At 53.1% G+C, this 20,262-nt stretch overlaps 1 protein-coding gene across 1 annotated transcript; it reads right to left on the bottom strand.

Annotated features, from left to right (window-relative positions):
- Positions 1 to 16,310: 16,310 nt before the first annotated feature.
- LOC137467183 (olfactory receptor 14J1-like) lies at positions 16,311 to 17,243 on the bottom strand. Its single transcript, XM_068178724.1, has one exon. It carries the CDS (start codon positions 17,241 to 17,243, stop codon positions 16,311 to 16,313), a length of 933 nt encoding a protein of 310 aa, XP_068034825.1.
- Positions 17,244 to 20,262: the final 3,019 nt, after the last annotated feature.

Here is a 20,262-nt window from a genome sequence, read left to right as displayed (position 1 = left end):
GGGGATAGCTCCTCCCAAAGCCGAGCATGCTGAGTACAGGAAAGTTTCTGTTCATATTCTGTATTTTGCACACATGTTCATTGATTGTCCTGGACTAAACACACATCTGATAATCATTTCCCCAGAATCATTGACATATTTCCCCTCCCCTTTACCCATGCTCTCTTCTGTCCTGGGGGTCTCCCTGGTGGTCCCTGGTGGTCGTGGACCCCAATGTTCCAGTGGGCCTGGCTGAGCTGGCAGGACACTGAGGCTGGTGAACTTCCAGTTCCCCTTCTGACACAATGGGCATTGTGTGGTTTCCATAGGCCTGAGGTTTTGGAGAACAAGCTCCAGGTGTCAGCTCACCTGGTGGAGACAATTTATCATCTGGAACATGAGGTCACAGAGTGGGCTATGACATCACAGAGTGGGTTATGTGAGGTCATCAATAAGCTTTGCCATCATAGGTCATCTCTGTGACATCACAGAGCAGGCTGTGACATCACAGGGGGGCTGTGTGACATCCCAGGAGGGCTGTGTGAGGTCACTGGGTTGGTCACTCCGCCCCAGCTCCCCCTCACAGTTTCTCCCAACAAGTCCAATGCTGTTCATGCCCAGCGGGGTCCATGTCCCCCGGTATCCCCCCGGTCCACCTGGAGCCACAGCCTCCACCAAAGGATGTTCCACAGGATCCACCCCTGAACATGACATGGGGAAAAGGGGCCAGGGCTGTGTGACCAGGACATCAAGGACGTGGATTATCCAGGTCCCTGTGGCCTGGGTTGGGTTCCCCAGGGCAGGAAAGATGTCATGCAGCTGGAGCAGGGTTAGGGAAGGGCCTCCAAGGTGGGGCTGGAGCCCTTGGGCTGTGAGCAGAGGCTGAGGGAGCTGGGCTTGTCCAGCCCCAAGCAGGGAAGGCTGAGGGGCTCCTCATCCCAGCCTGGCAGTGCCAGCGAGGAGGGGATGGAGAACACAGAGCCAGGCTCTTCACCGGGGGCCTGGTGGGAGACAGAAGCCAACGGGTGGAAGGGGCAAGAGGGGAGATCAGCCAGGCCAGGAGGAGATGAAATGAGTCAGGCTGGTTTCAGCATTTCCTCAACACCAAAAGCAGCCTGACCTCCCTTCTCCATCCACCACTGACAGCTTTGCAAATCAGGAAATGTTTGAGCTGTTTTGCCCCCACACCAGGACAAGTATTACTGATACAAGAACTTAATTGTGTTTATTTCTACCACAGAACCACGGCTGCCTACAATCAATTCTAGTATGGAAATCACTTGTGGATGGTGGACTCATCAGACACTGCTGGGACGTTGCACATTGCTCAGGGAAGAGCGTGATTGTTATTAAATTGTGTCCTGTTCAACCATGGTCTGTTGGCCATGAAGAGAAACTTTCTGTGCCTCTGACTCTCACCAGTTCCTGACCCCCAAAGGACACAAACCTGATGAGTTGTGGTTCCCACTCCAGTGGTGGCGCTTGGACCTCCCTCCATCCCCAGAGCAGAGCTCCCGTGTCCCAGAAAGTCCCTGGCAATGCAGGGATGAAGGAAACAGGACAGGCTGTGGGGATCAGGGGCAGGGCACGGCCAGGGATTTGGGGTGGTTGTGAGCCCAGGGCAGGACCCGGCCCTTGGCCTTGGTGAACCCCATCCAATTGTCCTGGGCCCATGGCTCCAGCCTGTCCAGATCCCTCTGCAGAGCTTCTGCCCTCCAGCACAGCCACACTCCCACCCAGCTTGGGCTCACCTGGGAACTGACTGAGGGTGCCCTCGATGGCCTCATCCAGATCAGCAATCAAGAGATTTCACTGACCTGGCCCCAGTCCTGAGCCCTGGGGGCACCCCTGGGTGTGACTCCATTCCTCAGCTGCTCTGAGTGCCAGGGGTTGGATGAGGGAAATGGTGGGGAGGGGTTGGGGACAAAGTGTTATTGATTGTCAGCCATGAAGGGTCTTGATGTCCACATTTATTCAGACTGCATTAGGAGGTGCTGGGGGTCAATATCAATTGGACATTGCTGATATCCATCTCTAAACAGGAAAAACTGGAAAATAAAACAGGACAAAACAGTTCTCTCTGCATAGTTTGCAAAACATTATATTCACTTTAAATACACTACTGAAATCTGTCTAATTCATCACAGAAGAATTGAAAACTTCAATTATTCCCATGGGCTTTTCTTGTTTGGAAGTTTTAAACAAATCTTTATGAGCCTTTCTCACTGAATTCCTGAACTGAAGAGCTCAAGAAAGAAGAGGCCTGTGGAGTAGTAAAATTCATCAGCAACCTCCAAGTGGCTGAGTCTCCATCCCCATCAGAGAAGCAATGACCAGAAATGGGCACAAATTAGTTTGTCCTGGATTAGGGCAAATTTGGGAGAAGACCTCCGGAAGGAGCCCCCAGAAAGCAAACCTTCACGGCCCCTTCCCCACCTGGTTCGGGAAGAACTCCCTCGGAGAGTAGTGGAAAAAAACCTGTTTATTTAACAAGCAAAACACTCCCCAGTAGAAAACAACACCAGATGACAAAACTCTTTCACTGTTCTGAGGAGATGACAAATTCAGAAAGTCTCTCCTGGGGGTGCTTGTCCAGTTCTCGGTCTCCGGTGCTGGGGATGGCTGCTGCAGGTCACAAAGTGCAGGCTCTCGGTGTCTCTTGGTGTTTCCCAGGTCCCGGTCCGGAGCAGGTTCAGATGATATTCAGGAAAGGGAAAGGGAAGGAGGAAAAAAACCAATCCAGGGTAAAATTGGACTGCCTAGCCTAGCTAAACTAACTAATAAGCAAAAGCAAAAGAAAAGCGAAAAGCAAGCAAGCAAGCAAGCCAAGCCTCTCCTATACACAGACCATGGGGGGAGGTGAGCCGATTGATAAAAAGACAAAACAAACCTTCACTTTCAGAGTCAGTCCTGAAGGTGCACAACATAATATCAGGCATAAACAGAACACATGACTGGGGATACAAGCACCATAACGTCACCCTAAGGCAGCTTTGTGGCTGCCCCAGCTCTGGGATGGGCCCTGGGCCTGGAGCAGGAGCAGCTCTGGAGGGCCCCAAGGCCGGGCTCTTGTGCTGGCCTGGGCAGATGGGATGGCAGCAGGGGCTGCAGAGCTCTCAGCACCTCAGCCCGAGGGGAGCAGGGCACCCAGGGAGCCTCCTTTGGCCTTGGCCAAGCCCCTTCCCCCATGGCTGGGGCTGAGTCCTGGCTGAGCTGCAGCTGCTGCTGTGCCCTGGCCAGGGGCTGAGGCCGTGGGGCCAGTGGCCAGAGCAGCCTGGGCTGAGCAGAGCTGTGGGGCCAGAGCCGGCTGGGCTGTGCTGGGGAGAGGCCCTTGGTGCTGCACAGAGCTCAGGGCAGCTGGCAGAGCTTGCAGGGAGCTGGGCTGGGCTCAGAGAGCCTGGCACAGAAACCACCAGTGTCCATCTCAGCCTGGCTGAGCGTGCAGGGCAGGACTCAGCCCAGGCCTTGTGGGGCAGGGCCAGCGCGTGTGCAAGGCATGGAAAACAGGCAAGTGCCCGAGAGAGGAGGCTGCTCTGTGCCCTTGGGGGCATGGACACAGCAGGAACACTCAGGAGCCCAAAGAGCCTCCATGGCTGTGCTGGAGACCAAGGCTGGAGCAGGGAAATGCAGGGCTGCTGCGCCATGGGGAGGGCATTGAATTCCAGCACACACCTCAGCTCTCTGATGGTCCCGGCACCATGCTGGGCCCTGTTTCACGCTGGAGCAGAGCAGATGTTGATGGCACAGGAGCCCTGCGGGGCTGGCAGGGACCTGCAGCTTGCAAGGTGCTCTGCTCTCCCTCAGCTCCTCTCTGAGAGATCCAGTCCCAGCTCGGCACCTCAGGGCACAAGTGGCACTGCCTGGTCATGGGCACACAGCTGATGTCTGCCTGGAAAGGGGCACAGGTTTTAGTACTTGTGCATTTCATATTATACAAGAACATTTTTTATTATCTGCGTCACTTCAGTACTTTTAAGAAACAGCAATTTTCTGAAGTACTGATGGCAGAAGGAGAAGAAATACTGATCTTCCTGTCTCCTTGTGTCACCAATATTCTGTTTATTCTTTCCTCTCCCTCTTCCTTCAGGTGTTTCCAGTTCTCCTGTTGAAATGGCCATGTCTAAGGACATCTCTGCACCAGACCAGGTGGATCTATGTACTTCCCGTTGCACCCAGATTTCCCCCTCCAGATGCTTTCTGGTCATTCAAATGTCTCTCAACGGACTGGTTCCATGCTTTGCACATCAGAGAGTGGCCCAATCTTTCTGAAGTTCAAATAAATATTAATTATATCTTACTATTTTTAAATCTATAATAGAATTGCCTATTCTTATGTCTTTGTCTAAAACTGTTCCTGTACAGAAATCCCTTGGGGATGGGGGACATGTCAGATGCTGCTGGGACATCACAGAGAGCTGAGGGAAGAGCTGTGATGGTTATTAAACTGTTCAAATGTTCAACTTGTGTTTGTTGGCCAGAAACCTTTCTGTGCCTCTGAGTGTCACCATCCCTGAGCCCAAAGGACACAAACCTGATGAGTTGTGGTTCCCACTGCAGGGGCACTTGGACCTTGGCTCTGCACAGGAGAGCTCTTCATCCACTTTCCCTCTTTTCCTCCCTCTGGGCATGGAGGGAGCTCCTGACTTCAGCCTGTGACTCCTGTGTGCAAAGAGCAAATCTGGGCAGAATCGGGGCAGGGAGAGTTAGGTGGGACCTTGGGATCTGTGCTGGGCACAGAAGATGTTTTCCATTGCTCTGAGACTGTCTGCTGTGCACAGTGAAGTTAATATCCAGCAGAAGAATGACTTTTGCATTTGATGGAGCTGTGCCTTCCCTTGGCTTTGCTGGCTAACAAGAAATGAACATCCCTCTGTGTCTCGGGCAGCTCCTTCTCCAGGGAAAGCAGGAGGGAGTTGGAGCCAAGGAGCTGAAACCTGCAGGTGCAGCCTGGGCTGGAGGGAGCTCAGATTTGCACAAGGCTGCTCTGAGTGCCAGGGCTTGGATGGGGGAAATGGTGGGGTGGGGGTAGGGACAGAGTCTGATTGTCAGCCATGAAGGGTCTTGATTTTCATATCTGTTCCAACTGCATGAGGAGGTACTTGGATTCAGTGTCAATTGGAGAGTGCACTTATCAATGTAATAACAGTGAAAAAAAAAACTAAACAGGACCAAAAAAATATTTTCTCACTGTCTTTTAAAATGTAGTGTATTCACTTTGAAGAGGCTTCTGTAATTGGGCTAATTAACCACAAATTATTTGAACACTTACATTATTCCCAGAGGTTTGGCTTGTTAATCTGTTCTGAATGTTAATGAGCTCTGGGACACTGAATTCCTGAACTGAAGAGCTGAAGGCTGAAGAAGCCTCTGGAGCAGTAAAATTCAGCAGCAGCCTCCAAGTTGCTGAGGATGTCAGCAGCTCCCACTGAGGCCATCCCTGCCCAGAGACCGTGGGGGAATGGGCAGACAAGGAGAGCGTCCCTGGGGCTGGGGCAGCAGAACTCAGAGGCACCAGCGGCTCCAGCTGGGAAATGGAGTGTGGAATGTGGCTGTGAAAGCCCTGCCTGGGCTGTGCCAAGCAGGACACACAAGCCCTGACCCCCATCCCTCAAACAACTCTCTCAAGGAAACATTTAGGAAGAATTACAATTGTTTGTGTCCTCTGAGTTGGATGCACTGGAGAAATACCAACAAGAGAATTTCTGGAACTCGAAACAATAAAACAGTCTTTACTGGGAACTTAAGAAAATCAGAGAAACTTCGGCAAAAGGTTTAATATGACATTCAATGAACAAAATACACTTTTCAGTGCATTCACTTGGCCCATTCAACTTCACAAACTCTAAGCCTGTTCAATTTTAAGTTAATCAAAATTTGCAAGGGGACAAAAATAGAAGAATTAAACACAGAAAGAGAAAGAAAAATAAGATGCAGAGAAGCACAAACTCAGCTACCAACTCCTGGATTCCAGCATTGGTTCAGATAGAAATTCCAAGAGGAGGTAGGGTCAAGATGTGTGCTTGCCTTGTGCTCAGCCTTAAACACCCCTTGGTGTTCCTGGGCCCTTCCCCAGGTGGGACTTGGGGTCATTTGGTCACTCAGGAGCTGGGCTGGGGGCTCCAGAGGTGGCTGTGGAGCATTGCCTGTGCTGTGCCAGGGACTGGCAGATGCTGCTGGGCTGGGATAGAGGCTCTGGGGGGATTGGGGTTCCAGGGCAGGGCAGGGCTGGGGTTCCAGGGCAGGGCAAGGCTGGACCTGCCCCTTCCTCCCCACACATGAAATGTTTCCAGCCAACAATCTCCTCCAGTCTGTCACAACAGGCAGTGTTGGAGGTGAAATCCCAATTGTGGCCATTGGCACCTGGACAAGAAGGACAGTTCTTTTCCATATGAATGAAAGCCCCAGTTCCCGGTTCATTTCTGGTTTGATTGCCTGGATTTTTTTTTGGTTTTGTTGTTGCTTTGTTTCCTTGGTGTGCCTGCAGTGTCCACCCAGGAGCTGAGTGACTCTTGCCAAGGAACTTTGTGGTGCTGTCACTTAATATTAAATCTGGTTTTTGCTGATCCCTTGCTGGGGATTTTTTCAGTGCTCTCAAGCCCTCGTTGGTAACAGGGTGAAGGAGCCCTGGCCCAGGCTCTGGCCCCGGGGGACACAGAGACGCTGCCGGGGGGTCCCTGTCCCCCTGTCCCACCCCCCACAGCCCCAGCCCCCGTCCCTGTGTCAGGCTCTGGGGTCGATCTCGCGGAACATCCTCTGGGGGAGGCTGCGGCGCCGGGGGCGGGGGGACCCGGGGGGACAGGGGACCCCGCTGTGCATGAGCAGCGTTGGACTTCTCTGGGGGAACTGGGAGGGGGGGCTGGGGTGGAGTGACCTCCCCTGTGACCTCACACAGCCCCTGTGATGGCACACACCCCTGTGATGTCACACAGCCGACTCTGAGATGTCACCCTGTGATGTCATACAGCTGCTCTGTGATGTCACAGAAGACTGTGAGATGTCACAATGTCACCCTGCAATGTCACTATTTGTTCTTTGGCGTCACAGCCTGGTCTATGACATTACACAGCCACCCGGTGATGTCACAACCCGCTCTCTGTTTTCACAGAGCCACCCTCTATTATGGCATGATCTGCTCTATTGCCTTATACCCTTCTCTATGATGTCACAGCCTGCCCTGTGATGTCACAACCCCCTCAGTGATGTCACAAAACCCTCCCTGTGATGTCATGCTGCCACTCTGTAATGTCACAGCACACACTTTGACCTCACTGCCTGCTCTGTGATGTCATACAGCCATGCCATGATGTCACAGCCTGTTCTGTGATGTCACACAGTCCCCTCTGTCATGCCATAGCTGCTTGATGACCTCACACAACACGCTCTGTGATGTCACAGCCCAGTCTGTGACTTCACACAACCCACTCTGTGCTGTCACACAGCCCCTCTCTGACATTACAGCTGCTCTGTGCCTCCGTGACACAGCCACAGAGGTGCTGCTGTGACACAGCCCCCTCTGGGACACCCCACAGCCCCTGCCAGTGCTGAGCCCCTGTGAGCTCTGTCTGTGCCCTGCTCGTGTCCCTGGGATGCCCTGGCAGTGCCCCAGCCCTGCTGGGCTGTGCACAGGAGCTGCTCCTGGCCAGAGCTGTCTCTCTGCAGCGCTGCCCTTGCCAGGAGCTGCCTCGGGGCCAGGAGCCCGGCCCAGCTCAGGAGCACAGACACAGCACCAGGACTTTAATGACCTCTGGGGCTTTGGTGCTGTTTGCATCAGACCCAGTCCCTCAGAGTGTGCTAAAGAGCTTCTCAAGAACTCAAAAAGTCAGATTCAAAGTCCAAACTTTCTTTAACTGTTAATGGGTTCCACTCAAGGACACAATTCATATCAAAGTGTCCCCAGGCCCCAGGCAGAGCAGAGAACTGGAGGCGCTGATGACAGGTGGGGACAAACAAGGCAAAGGTGTCTCTGGCACTGAGCAAACCTGGATGTGTTTCAGGAATACAAAGGGCCAAGGCTGAGCCCCAGCCCCTGGCAAGGCAGATCCTGTCCCTCCCTCCTTGCTCAGGGCTCTTCCCGGGATGGGCACTGCCATGTGGGGATGTGCCATGCCAAGGGCAGGACCATGGGGTGGCCCCTGCCAGGCTGCTGAGCAGGGACAAGGAGGCCATGAGGCCCCAGGGCTGCAAGGGTCACTTGTCCCCTTGTGGCCTCAGGCCCAGGGCCAGCAGCCATGGCCAAAGGGCTGCACAGGTTGGCTCTGTCAGGGCCTTGCAGCTGCTGCACATCCCTGTGCCCTCTGCAGCCCAGGCTGTCCTGCAGTGTCCCTGCCCTGGCCTCTGTCCCTGCAGGCTGTCGTCATCCCCCGGTTGCCCCACCTCGCTGGCCCCTTCCTTTGCTGACAGCTCTGCCTCCTGCCTGCCCCTGCCTGGCCACACAAAGCTTTGGCCTTGAGACCCAAAGGGTTCATTCCATTTTTACCGTGCCTGTGAACTTCCAGCACAGGAACAAGGCATGCAGGGGCTGCTTTCCCAGCAAGGATGGCTGGAAGAGAAGAAGAACACATCTGGCTCAAGGGTGCAGTGTTAGAGAAAACAAAGACTGAATCTGGGAACTCGGGGTGGGATTTATGGAAATGGGTAAATTGTAATTGGCATTTAGCGACTGTATATGAGCAACACACTGGTAGATTTACATTTCCACGTCAGGTTAGGAGTTATCCCATGTTAGGCCTCAGGCCTGAATAAATGATCCCCTCTGAAATAGCAAATGAGTGTTAAGGAGCCTCATTCTGATATTTCAGAGATTTGGTGGCAGCGGGGCCTCACAGAACCAAGGAGTCAGCTGTGACACTGAGCAAACTCATGGAACAAAGGGTCCATGGTGACACAGCGGAACCCCATGGAACCAAAATCCATTTTGGCACGTTGGGGCCACACTGAACCAATGGTCCATTGTGATACCGCGGTTCCGAGGAGACCTTTGTGACACTGAGAAACCTCTTGGAACCAAGGGGCCATTCTGACACAGCAAAGCCTTGTGGAGCCATGGGTCCATGGTGACACTGCGGAACCTCTCGGAACCAAGGTGACCGTGTTCTGCTTCGGAACCTCATGGAACAAAGGGACCATGGTGACACTGCAGAACCAAGGAGACTGCTGTGGGCAGTGAAAGCTCATGGAACCAGAAGTCCATTGTGACACAGCAAGGCCTCATGGAACCAAGGGTCCATTGTTAAACTGGGTGGCCTCATGGAGCCATGAGCCATTGTGACACAGCGTGGCCACATGGAGCCAATGGTCCATGGTGACACTGTGAATCCAAGGAGACCATTGTGACTGAGGCACCTCATGGAACCAAGAGTCCGTTGTTCAACTGTGGATCCTGTGGAATCAAGGGGAGCACAGTGACATTGCGGGGCCTCATGGAACAATGCAGACTCTTCTGACACTTTGGACCCACTGGAGCCAAGGGACCATTAGAGCATGGCAGGGCCTCGTGGAATCAAGGGCACTACAGTGAACACTGTGGGTGTCCATGGGATGAAGGGGCCATTCTGACACCGTGGAACCAAGGATGCCATTGTGACACTATGGGGCTTCATGGAACCACAGGTCCATTGTGACACAGCAGGGCCTCATGGAACCTTGGAGGCCATTTTGACACTTTGAGGCCTTGTGACACCAAGGAGGCATTGTGGCACTCCAGAGCCCTGTGCAGCCAAGGGGACCATAGTGACTCTGTGGGGCTCAGTGAAACCAATCGTCTGTTGTGACACTGCAAGGCCTTATGGCATCATGGAGACCATTGTGACACTACAGGCCCCATGGATCCAAGGGGCCATTGTGACACTACAGGCCCCATGGATCCAAGGAGCCATTGTGACACTACAGGCCCCATGGATCCAAGGGGCCATTGTGACACTACAGGCCCCATGGATCCAAGGAGCCATTGTGACACTACAGGCCCCATGGATCCAAGGAGCCATTGTGAAACTACAGGCCCCATGGATCCAAGGAGCCATTGTGACAGTACAAGGCCTCACTGAACCAAGGGGCCATTGTGACACTGTGGAGTCTTGTCAGGCCAAGGGGCACTTGTCACACTGTGTGGCACCATGGAACCAAGGGGTCCATTGTGACACTTCAGGGCCCCATGGAACTAAGGATCCATGGAACAGTGCAGGACTCCATGGAACCAAAGGTCCACAGTGACACTGCGGGGCCTCATGGAACCCTGGAGGCCATGGTGACACTTTGAGACCTCGTTGAATCAAGGGACTCTGCAGGGCCTCATGGAACCAAGGAGACCCTTCTGACACTGGGAGTCCCCATGGAACCAAGGGTCCATTGTGATACTGCGGCATCAAGGAGACCCCTGTGACACTGCAAGGCCTCATGGAAGCAAGGGTATGGGCTTCCAGGGGCTACCTGACAGGTCCAGCTGATCTTGGAATATTGAGAAATGCCTCTCATCAGTCCCTGGAGAACTGGAGCTCTGTGCTTTCCTTCCTATGGAAAAGAACCATCCGTCTTTCCAGGTGCCCACAGCCAAAACTGATACTCCTCCTGAAAAATTCCCTATATGCAAGGGTTCTCCCAGACGAAAGCTGGCAGGACAGACACCTCTGGTTGGCCTGGTCCTCTGGTGGTCACCTCTCATCTCAAGGAAGTTCTGAGGAAAATATTTGAGCAGGTTTGACTGCTCATCAATGAGTCTGTCATCCTCTAAAAAACTCAGATGCTCTTCTGATCATATGTGCCTTTTCTTTCTCATTGTGTCTTATGCATGAAATACTATTTTCAGCTAAGAAATAGTGTTCTTCTCACTCTAGCAGGGTTTGCTGACCCAAAACAGCTCGTCTACATATGGATCCAGGTCACCTGTATAAGCACACACAATAAGGAATCCAGCAGGAATGATTTGTCTCTGCTCCCATCTGTCACATCTCCTCTGGAGCTGGAGGTGCAGCCCCAGCACTCGGGAGGGCTCAGGGGCTCACCAGCTCAGCTCCCACACAGAGAACTTGCAGACCCTGGGCTGCTCTCCTTGGCCCCTGCACGCTCAGCCAGGCTGGGATGGACACTGATGGTTTCTGTGCCAGGCTCTCTGAGCCCAGCCCAGCTCCCTGCAAGCTCTGCCAGCTGCCCTGAGCTCTGTGCAGCACCAAGGGCCTCTCCCCAGCACAGCCCAGCCGGCTCTGGCCCCACAGCTCTGCTCAGCCCAGGCTGCTCTGGCCACTGGCCCCACGGCCTCAGCCCCTGGCCAGGGCACAGCAGCAGCTGCAGCTCAGCCAGGACTCAGCCCCAGCCATGGGGGAAGGGGCTTGGCCAAGGCCAAAGGAGGCTCCCTGGGTGCCCTGCTCCCCTCGGGCTGAGGTGCTGAGAGCTCTGCAGCCCCTGCTGCCATCCCATCTGCCCAGGCCAGCACAAGAGCCCGGCCTTGGGGCCCTCCAGAGCTGCTCCTGCTCCAGGCCCAGGGCCCATCCCAGAGCTGGGGCAGCCACAAAGCTGTGCCCATTGCTGGTCATTGCTGCTCTGATGGGGATGGAGCCTCAGCACCTTGGAGATTGGTGATGAATTTTACTTCTCCAGAGGCCTCTTCTTTCTTGAGCTCTTCAGTATAGGAATTCAGTGATTGTTTAAAACTCCCAAACAAAAAATGCTGCTGGGAATTATGGAAGCTTTCAATTGTTCTGTGGTTTATTAGACAGATTTCAGTAGTGTATTCAAAGTGAATATACCATATTGAAATAGTTGTTCCAGTTTCCTTTTCCTGTTTATAGATTGATATCAGCAATGCCCAATCCATATTGACCCCCAGCACCTCCTAATGCAGTCTGAATAGATGTGAAAATCAAGACCCTTCATGGCTGACAATCAATCACACTTTGTCCCCAACCCCTCCCCACCATTTCCCTCATCCAACCCCTGGCACTCAGAGCAGCTGAGGAATGGAGTCACACCCAGGGGTGTCCCCAGGGCTCAGGACTGGGGCCAGGTCAGTGAAATCTCTTGATTGCTGATCTGGACAAGGCCATCGAGGGCACCCTCAGTCAGTTCCCAGGTGAGCCCAAGCTGGGTGGGAGTGTGGCTGTGCTGGAGGGCAGAAGCTCTGCAGAGGGATCTGGACAGGCTGGAGCCATGGGCCCAGGACAATTGGATGAGGTTCACCAAGGCCAAGGGCGGGTCCTGCCCTGGGCTCACAACCACCCCAAATCCCTGGCTGTGCCCTGCCCCTGATCCCCACAGCCTGTCCTGTTTCCTTCATCCCTGCATTGCCAGGGACTTTCTGGGACAAGGGAGCTCTGCTCTGGGGATGGAGGGAGGTCCAAGTGCCACCACTGGAGTGGGAACCACAACTCATCAGGTTTGTGTCTTTTTGGGATCAGGAGCTGGTGAGAGTCAGAGGCACAGAAAGTTTCTCTTCATGGCCAACAGACCACGATTGAACAGGACACAATTTAATAACAATCACACTCTTCCCTGAGCTATGTGCAATGTCCCAGCAGTGTCTGATGAGTCCATCATCCACAACTGATTCCCATACTAGAACTGATTTTAGACAAACGTGGTTCTGTGATAGAAATAAACACAATTAAGTTCTTGTATCAGGATGCTCGTCCTGGAGTGTTGCAAAACAGCTCAAACAATTCCTGATTTGCCAAGCTGTCAGTGGTGGATGGAGAAGGGAGGTCAGGCTGCTTTTGCTGATGGGGAAATGCTGAAACCAGCCTGACTCATTTCATCTCCTCCTGACCTGGCTGATCTCCCCTCTTTCCCCTTCCACCCATTGGCTTTTGTCTCCCACCAGGCCCCCGGTGAAGAGCCTGGCTCTGTGTTCTCCATCCCCTCCTCGCTGGCACTGCCAGGCTGGGATGAGGAGCCCCTCAGCCTTCCCTGCTCCAGGCTGGACAAGCCAGGCTCCCTCAGCCTCTGCTCACAGCCCAAGGGCTCCAGCCCCACCTTGGAGGCCCTTCCCTAACCCTGCTCCAGCTGCCAGACATCTTTCCTGCCCTGGGGAACCCAACCCAGGCCACAGGGACCTGGATAATCCACGTCCTTGATGTCCTGGTCACACAGCCCTGGCCCCTTTTTCCCATGTCAGGCTCAGGGGGGGATCCTGTGGAACATCCTTTGGTGGAGGATGTGGCTCCAGGTAGACCGGGGGGATACCGGGGGACAGGGACCCCGCTGGGCATGAACAGCATTGGACTTGTTGGGAGAAACTGTGAGGGGGAACTGGGGCGGAGTGACCAACCCAGTGACCTCACACAGCCCTCCTGGGATGTCACACAGCCCCTCTGTGATGTCACAGCCTGCTCTGTGATGTCATAATCTGATCTGTGATGTCAGACATCTGTCCTGTGATGTCACAGCTGGCTCTGTTATGTCACAGAGGCAATCTATGATGCTGTAGCTTCTTGATGACCTCACATAACCCACTCTGTGAAGTCATAGTTCACTCTGTGACCTCATGTTACCAGATGATAAATTGTCTCCACCAGGTGAGCTGACACCTGGAGCTTGTTCTCCAGAACCCCAGGCCTATGGAAACCACACAATGCCCATTGTGTCAGAAGGGGAACTGGAAGTTCACCAGCCTCAGTGTCCTCCCAGCTCAGCCAGGCCCACTGGAACATTGGGGTCCACGACCACCAGGGACCACCAGAGAGACCCCCAGGACAGAAGAGAGCATGGGTAAAGGGGAGGGGAAATATGTCAATGATTCTGGGGAAATGATTATCAGATGTGTGTTTAGTCCAGGACAATCAATGAACATGTGTGCAAAATACAGAATATGAACAGAAACTTTCCTGCACTCAGCATGCTCGGCTTTGGGAGGAGCTATCCCCCGTGCACCCGGCTGAATAAAGAATGTTGCTTCTTAATGCTGCATTGGTGTGAAGGAGTTTTCTGTTTTACCGAATTTTTGGTAACACTCCACTCCCAAGGAAAGCTCTGTCCCCTGCTGCTCACAAACAGAGAAGGGCTGGTGGCAGATGTGGGGGTCGTTGGCTGCCTGGGGCACAGTGACCAGGAAATAATCAAGTTTTCAATGTTCTGTGAAAGAAGGAGGGGCAGCAACAAAACTGCCACACTGGAATTAGGAAGGGCAGACTTTGGCCTATTTAGGATGCTGATTTGGGGAGTACCAAATCAGGTACTGATTTTTTAAGGGAAATAACCCTTAAAAACAAAGGGGTCCAGGAAGGATGGACACATTTTAAGAAAGTAATCTTAAGGGGAAAGGAGCAGCCTGTGCCAGTGTGGCCAAAGATGAGCCGGTGAGGAAAATGACTGCGCTGGCTGCCCATTGAGCTTTTGTGGGAACTCAGGGGAAAGAAGAGGGTGCATTAACTTTGGACAGGTCAGGCAACTTAGCAAGTGTTTAAGGATGTTGTTAGATCATGCAGAAAAAAAAAGGAAAGCGGTGAAATCTCAATTAATTAGAGGTTAACATGGCCACTTCTGTGAAAAATAATAAAAAATGTTTACATGAATAAATTATTAGAAAATTGTGGTATAAAGGGAACCTCTGCTCTTTATTGGATGCTGTGGAAAATAGAGTAATTAAAGATAATGGAAAGGCCAAACTATTTAACACCTTGTTTGTCTCAATTTTCAATATATGGACAGGTTGTCCTCAGGACAAGAGTTCTCCTGAGCTGGTAGATGGGCACAGGGAGCAGAACAGCCCCCTGTAATCCAGGAGGAAGCAGCTGGTGACCTGCTGGGCCACTCAGATGCTCACAGGTGTATGGGATCACATGGGATCCATCCTAGGGGGATGAGAGAGCTGGTGGATGAGCTCCCCAAGCTGCTCTCCATCATTTACCATCAGTCCTGGCTCACCAGGAAGGTCCCAGAGCACTGGAGGTGCCACTGTGAGCCCATCCCCAAGAAGGGCTGGGAGGAGGATCGGGGGAACTCCAGGCCTGTCAGCCTGACCTCGGTGCCCAGCAAGGTTCTGGAACAGATCACCCTGAGTGCCATCACAGGGCACCCACAGGATGGCCCAGGGATCAGAGCCAGCCAGTGTGAATTTAAGAGGGGCAGGTCCTGCCTGAGCAACCTGATCTCCTTTTATAACCAGGTGACCCAGCTATGGATGTGGGAAAGGCTGTGGATGTGTCCATCTGTCCATCTGGACTTTAGCAAAGCCTTTGGCACTGTCTCTGACAGCATTCCCTGGAAAAGCTGCATTTTGACATTGTGGGGCCTCCTGGAACTGAGGGGTTTCACCATTTTGACACTGCAAAACCAAGGAGAGCATTGGGAGAGTCCAGGGCCCAGTGGAACCAAGGGGCCATTCTGACACTGCGGGGCCTCATGGAACCAAGGGGACATTGTGACACTGCAGGACCTTGTGGAACCAAGGGGCCACTGTGACACTCTGGGGCCTCAAGGAATCTGGAACGCTGTTGTGACACTGTGTGGCCTCGTGGAAACAAGGAGTCCATTGTGACACTGAGGGGACTTGTGGAACCACAGAGAGCATTGTGACAGTGTGGGACCTCATGTAACCATGGGGCCTTTGTGACACCCTGGGGCCCCATGGAACCAAGGGACCACTGTGAAACTGCGGCACCAACGAGAACAATGTGACACTGTGAAGCCCCATGGAACCAAGGAGTCCATGGTCACATTTTGGGGCCCCATGGAACCAAGGAGACCAGTGTGACAGTGCAGGGCCTGGTGTAACCAAAGGGACATTGTGACACTGAGGGGCCCCTTGGGACCAAGGAAACCTTTGCAGATGACTCCAAGCTGGATGTGAGGGGTAGGAGGGGACTCCAAGCTCTGTTGAGGGGTAGGAGGGCTTGGCAGAGGGACCTGGAAGGCTGGATCCAGGGGCCAGATCCAACAAGGTGAGGTTTAGAAAGTCCAAGTGCTGGGTCCTGCACTTTGGCCACAACAACCCCTGCAGCACTACAGGCTGAGGACAGCAGCCAGGCAGAAAGGGACCTGCAGGGAATGCTGTGGCCAGCAGGACCAGAGCTGCTGTGCCAGCACTGATCTGCCCCAGCTCTGCACACAGACATTGCTGCTGCAGCCCCAGAGAAGGCAACAAAAGGGCATCTCTGCAGAAAACTCTGCTTTAGTTTTTAGTTTAGATCCTTTAGTTCCTTTAAAGCCACCAAGAGCGCAGCCCCTCATTGACACAGTCTGTGGCCACTAGGAAGGTGGAGAGAAACAAAATTAGAAATTGTACAAACAATGAAATTTATTTGTGGACAACATTAAAATGTAAAACAAAAAAAAAAGAACCTCCAAAAGGAAACCAAAAGGATGTACCAAAGATTACTTTCATTGCAAGTCATTTGGCCAGGAGTTTAATGTCCCTGAAAGCATCCAGTCATCAGTGTCCACACTGCAGCCTTGAGCTCCTGGTTCCTCAGGCTGTAGATGAGGGGGTTCAGGGCTGGAGGCACCACCGAGTACAGAACTGACAGGGCCAGATCCAGGGATGGGGAGGAGATGGAGGGGGGCTTCAGGTAGGCAAAGGCTGCAGTGCTGATAAACAGGGAGAGCACGGCAAGGTGAGGGAGGCAGGTGGAAAAGGCTTTGTGCCGTCCCTGCTCAGAGGGGATCCTCAGCACAGCCCTGAAGATCTGCACGTAGGACAAAACCATGAACACAAAACAGCCAAATGATAAAAAGGCACTAACAGCAAGGACCCCAAGTTCCCTGAGGTAGAAGTGTGAGCAGGAGAGCTTGAGGATCTGGGGAACATCACAGAAGAACTGGCCCAGGGCATTGCCATGGCACAGGGGCAGGGAAAATGTATTGGCCGTGTGCAGCAGAGCATTGAGAAAGGCACTGGCCCAGGCAGCTGCTGCCATGTGGGCACAAGCTCTGCTGCCCAGGAGGGTCCCGTAGTGCAGGGGTTTGCAGATGGACACGTAGCGGTCATAGCACATGACTGTGAGAAAAGAAACCTCTGCTGAAATGAAAAAGATAAACAGAAACAGCTGAGCAGCACATCCTTTGTAGGAGATGGTCCTGGAGTTCCAGAGGGAATTGTGCATGGCTTTGGGCACAGTGGTGCAGATGGAGCCCAGGTCGCTGAGGGCCAGGTTGAGCAGGAAGAAGAACATGGGCGTGTGCAGGTGGTGGCCGCAGGCTACGGCGCTGATGATGAGGCCGTTGCCCAGGAGGGCAGCCAGGGAGATGCCCAGGAAGAGGCAGAAGTGCAGGAGCTGCAGCTGCCGCGTGTCTGCCAGTGCCAGCAGGAGGAAGTGGCTGATGGAGCTGCTGTTGGACATTGGCTGTGGCTGCACATGGGGACCTGTTCATAGAGAAAGGACAAGAGAAGATTTAGAGGAGATACCTGTAACCAAAATCAAATCCATTTCCCATACACCCTCCTCTGTGCCACAGACAGACACCATTTTGTGTTCAAGAGTTCTGAGGTTTTCTTTTTAAGAACCCCCATATCACTGCTGTTGTTCTTGGATATAAGAAACTCTCAGAATTTCTGCTGCCCCCAGGGAGAACAGAGCGACAGAACAGAACTGTGAGGCAAAGTGATGAGAGGAGAGTGAGGGCAGATGGTCTGTCATTCTGACCTGTTCAGAGTTTCTCTGGGCTTTAACCTCTCTCAGGAGAAGGGTGATCACGTTCCCATGCTTTCTCTAAAATATCACCAAGCACTGCTGAGAGCAGATGGATCCACCACAGCCCAGCTCCACATTTCTAGCCAAGGACTCACGTTGCTCATTTCACCAACCCAACAGCATTTTCAGTGTCACAACACCTCTGCCTTTCCCCATCAATCTTATAACTCATAGATGCTCTAGGACAGGTTTGCACCCTGTATTGAAGCTCCCAGCCTGGACTGAAATCTCAGGGAGACTTCCAAGTGTCCTTCTGATGGCAGTGGATGCAGGGAGATGCAGCTCCTTCCCTGGCTGCACTGACAGCATTGCCCAGAGCCGGGCACTGGGGACAGCTGTGTCACCCTGAGCCAGCTGTGCCCCCTCCCAGAGCCCCCAGTGCCGGCCAGCTGCTCCCAGCCCTGTGCTCTGCAGAGGGAACTGGGCCCGGGGCTGCAGAGCTGCCCCACGGCTCTGCTGCAGCTCTGCCTGCACAGGAGGGGCTGCACGCCTTGGAGCCCCGGCCCTGAGGGCAGAGGCTGGGCTGGGGGGACAGGAGGGAGGGGGCTTGTTCAGAGGGAGGGGCTGCACTGGAGGGGATCCTCTGGACATCTCTAAACTCTCCCTGCCACAGCATTTCTGGGTTTTGTTTTCTCTCCTTCCCTGATCTTCTCTCTGCTTCCTGGAGATTTTCCTCCTGCAGGTGTTTCCCTGTGCCTGAGCTCTCCCTGCCAGCACTCACAGACCCCAAATCTCTGTGCACTCTCCTTGGCCTGACAGAACCCTGCCTGTTTGCAGGGCACTGGCTGGGGGCAGGTTCTGTTTGCAGCTTGGAGAAAGGACAGCTCAGACTGAGCCTGATGGCTCAAGCAGAGGTGATGCTGCTGCTGTCCATGGGCAGAGTGGCTGGAGGCACATTAGGGATCTACTGTGAACCTATTGATCTCTAAAATAAACAGTTCAGATGTCTGAGGCACTTGCCAAAATTCATAATCAACCATTAATATTTATCACCCCTCCCCAGCATCCTTCAATAGCACGAAACAATACAAAGTCTTTGGAAGTTTCCTCATTTTTATCAAAATCCTTGTTTTGGAACTGTTCTGTGACTGATCAGAACCCCTTAGCATGTCAGAGCTTTATGAGCATTTCACCTCCCCTGCACCAGAAACACTCACAGTCGTACTCACAGAGTCTGTGGGCATTGGGATGTTCCAGCTGTAGGAGATCACTCCAGGAGCTGCAGCTGCATTGTCCTGCAGCCAGAGGTTCCTGTGCCAAGGGCTGCCAGGGATTCTGGCCCAGGCACTTCTCAGCACCTTCCCAGCCCTGACTGATGGAAGCTCTCTGTGCCTCTGTGCTGAGCCCGGGTTGGCTGCAGGCAGTGCCCCAGCCCTGCTGGGCTGGCAGAAGAGCTGCTCATCCAGAGAAATGTGCTTTTGAAGCTCTCCTTGGTTACCAGGATCACCCTCTGTGCCAGGAGCCCGGCCCAGCTCAGCAGCACAGACACAGCACAAGGACTTTAATGACCCTCTGGGGCTTTGTGCTCAGGCCCTGAACATCAGGCCCTGAGAGGGAGCTGCAGAAACCTCTCCAGAGCTCCAAGTCAGAATCCAGCTCCAAAGTTTCTTTGACTTTTAATGGGTCCCACTGAGGGACACGACTGAGAAAGTGTCCCCAGGCCCCAGGCAGAGAACTGGAGGCACTGATGACAGGTGGGGACAAAGAGAAGCCAAGTCCTGGTGCCCTGGGGCACAGCAGGCTCTGTGCCACCAAGGGCTGTCAGGAGACACCTTGTCCTGAGGCACTGGGGCCTCCTGGCACAGCCCCAGCCAGGCTGGGCACTGTCAGCCCCTTGTCCTGCCCTCAGCATCCTCCCCTAGCCCACATCCCAGTGGCCTCAAGGATCTGCTGGAAGGAGTCCCTGGGGAGCCTTGCTCAGGAATGGCCCTGGGGGCTCCTTCATGCTTCCAGGGACTGCAGGTTTTTCAAAGCACTTTGGCTTTGGCTTTTGCCTTGGAGTCTCTGAGAGCTTTGTTCAATCATGGCCCCAATTATCTGCTTTAACGAGTCCCTTGAGAGCTTTGCACTGACACTCAGTGGGGCTCATTAATGCTTTGAGATACTCAACTTTTTTAAGGCACTTTGGATTTTCCTTTCCACACTGAGAGGTTTTTTTGCAATTTGAGTTTCTGAGAGGTTTTTGTGCAGTCCTGGCCTCCAGTTCTCTCCTCCAAGGAGTCCATGAGGAGCCTGTGTTGGGGATGGACCTCAGTGGGTCCCACTTATGCTTTGAGACACTTTGGGGTTTTCTTCTGACTTTGACTCCTGGAAAGGTTTGTGCCATCTCCTCTCAGGCCCTGAGGTTCAAGGGCTCAGCTCCAAATGCACCACAGGGCTCATGAGGATCAAACAAATCCTGAAAAAACATGACTCTGCCTTGATTTCCCTCTAGTCTGAGGCAGTTCATCAGGATGTTTCTGTATTGGTTTTGGTTTGCCGGTTTGAGAGTGGCTAATTACCAGGGCACTCACTAGAATACACTTACTAATTTCCTGCTCTGAGATAAGATTAGGAGAAAGGAAAAGTGGGCTCAAAAGTTTAAAAGTGTATAAAGAAAAGTTTATTAATAGTAACTAAAATAAAGAGTAATAATAATCAGAACAAAACTTTCAGAACACTTCCCCTC

The sequence above is a fragment of the Anomalospiza imberbis genome, unplaced genomic scaffold (assembly GCF_031753505.1).
Source record: "Anomalospiza imberbis isolate Cuckoo-Finch-1a 21T00152 unplaced genomic scaffold, ASM3175350v1 scaffold_53, whole genome shotgun sequence".
Classification (NCBI taxonomy): domain Eukaryota; kingdom Metazoa; phylum Chordata; class Aves; order Passeriformes; family Viduidae; genus Anomalospiza; species Anomalospiza imberbis.
This window is presented reverse-complemented; position numbering and strand designations above follow the sequence as displayed.

Bases quoted from the DNA above. Each gene is read 5' to 3' on its own strand.
- LOC137467183 (XM_068178724.1), bottom strand. From the start codon at position 17,243: ATGTCCAACAGCAGCTCCATCAGCCACTTCCTCCTGCTGGCACTGGCA.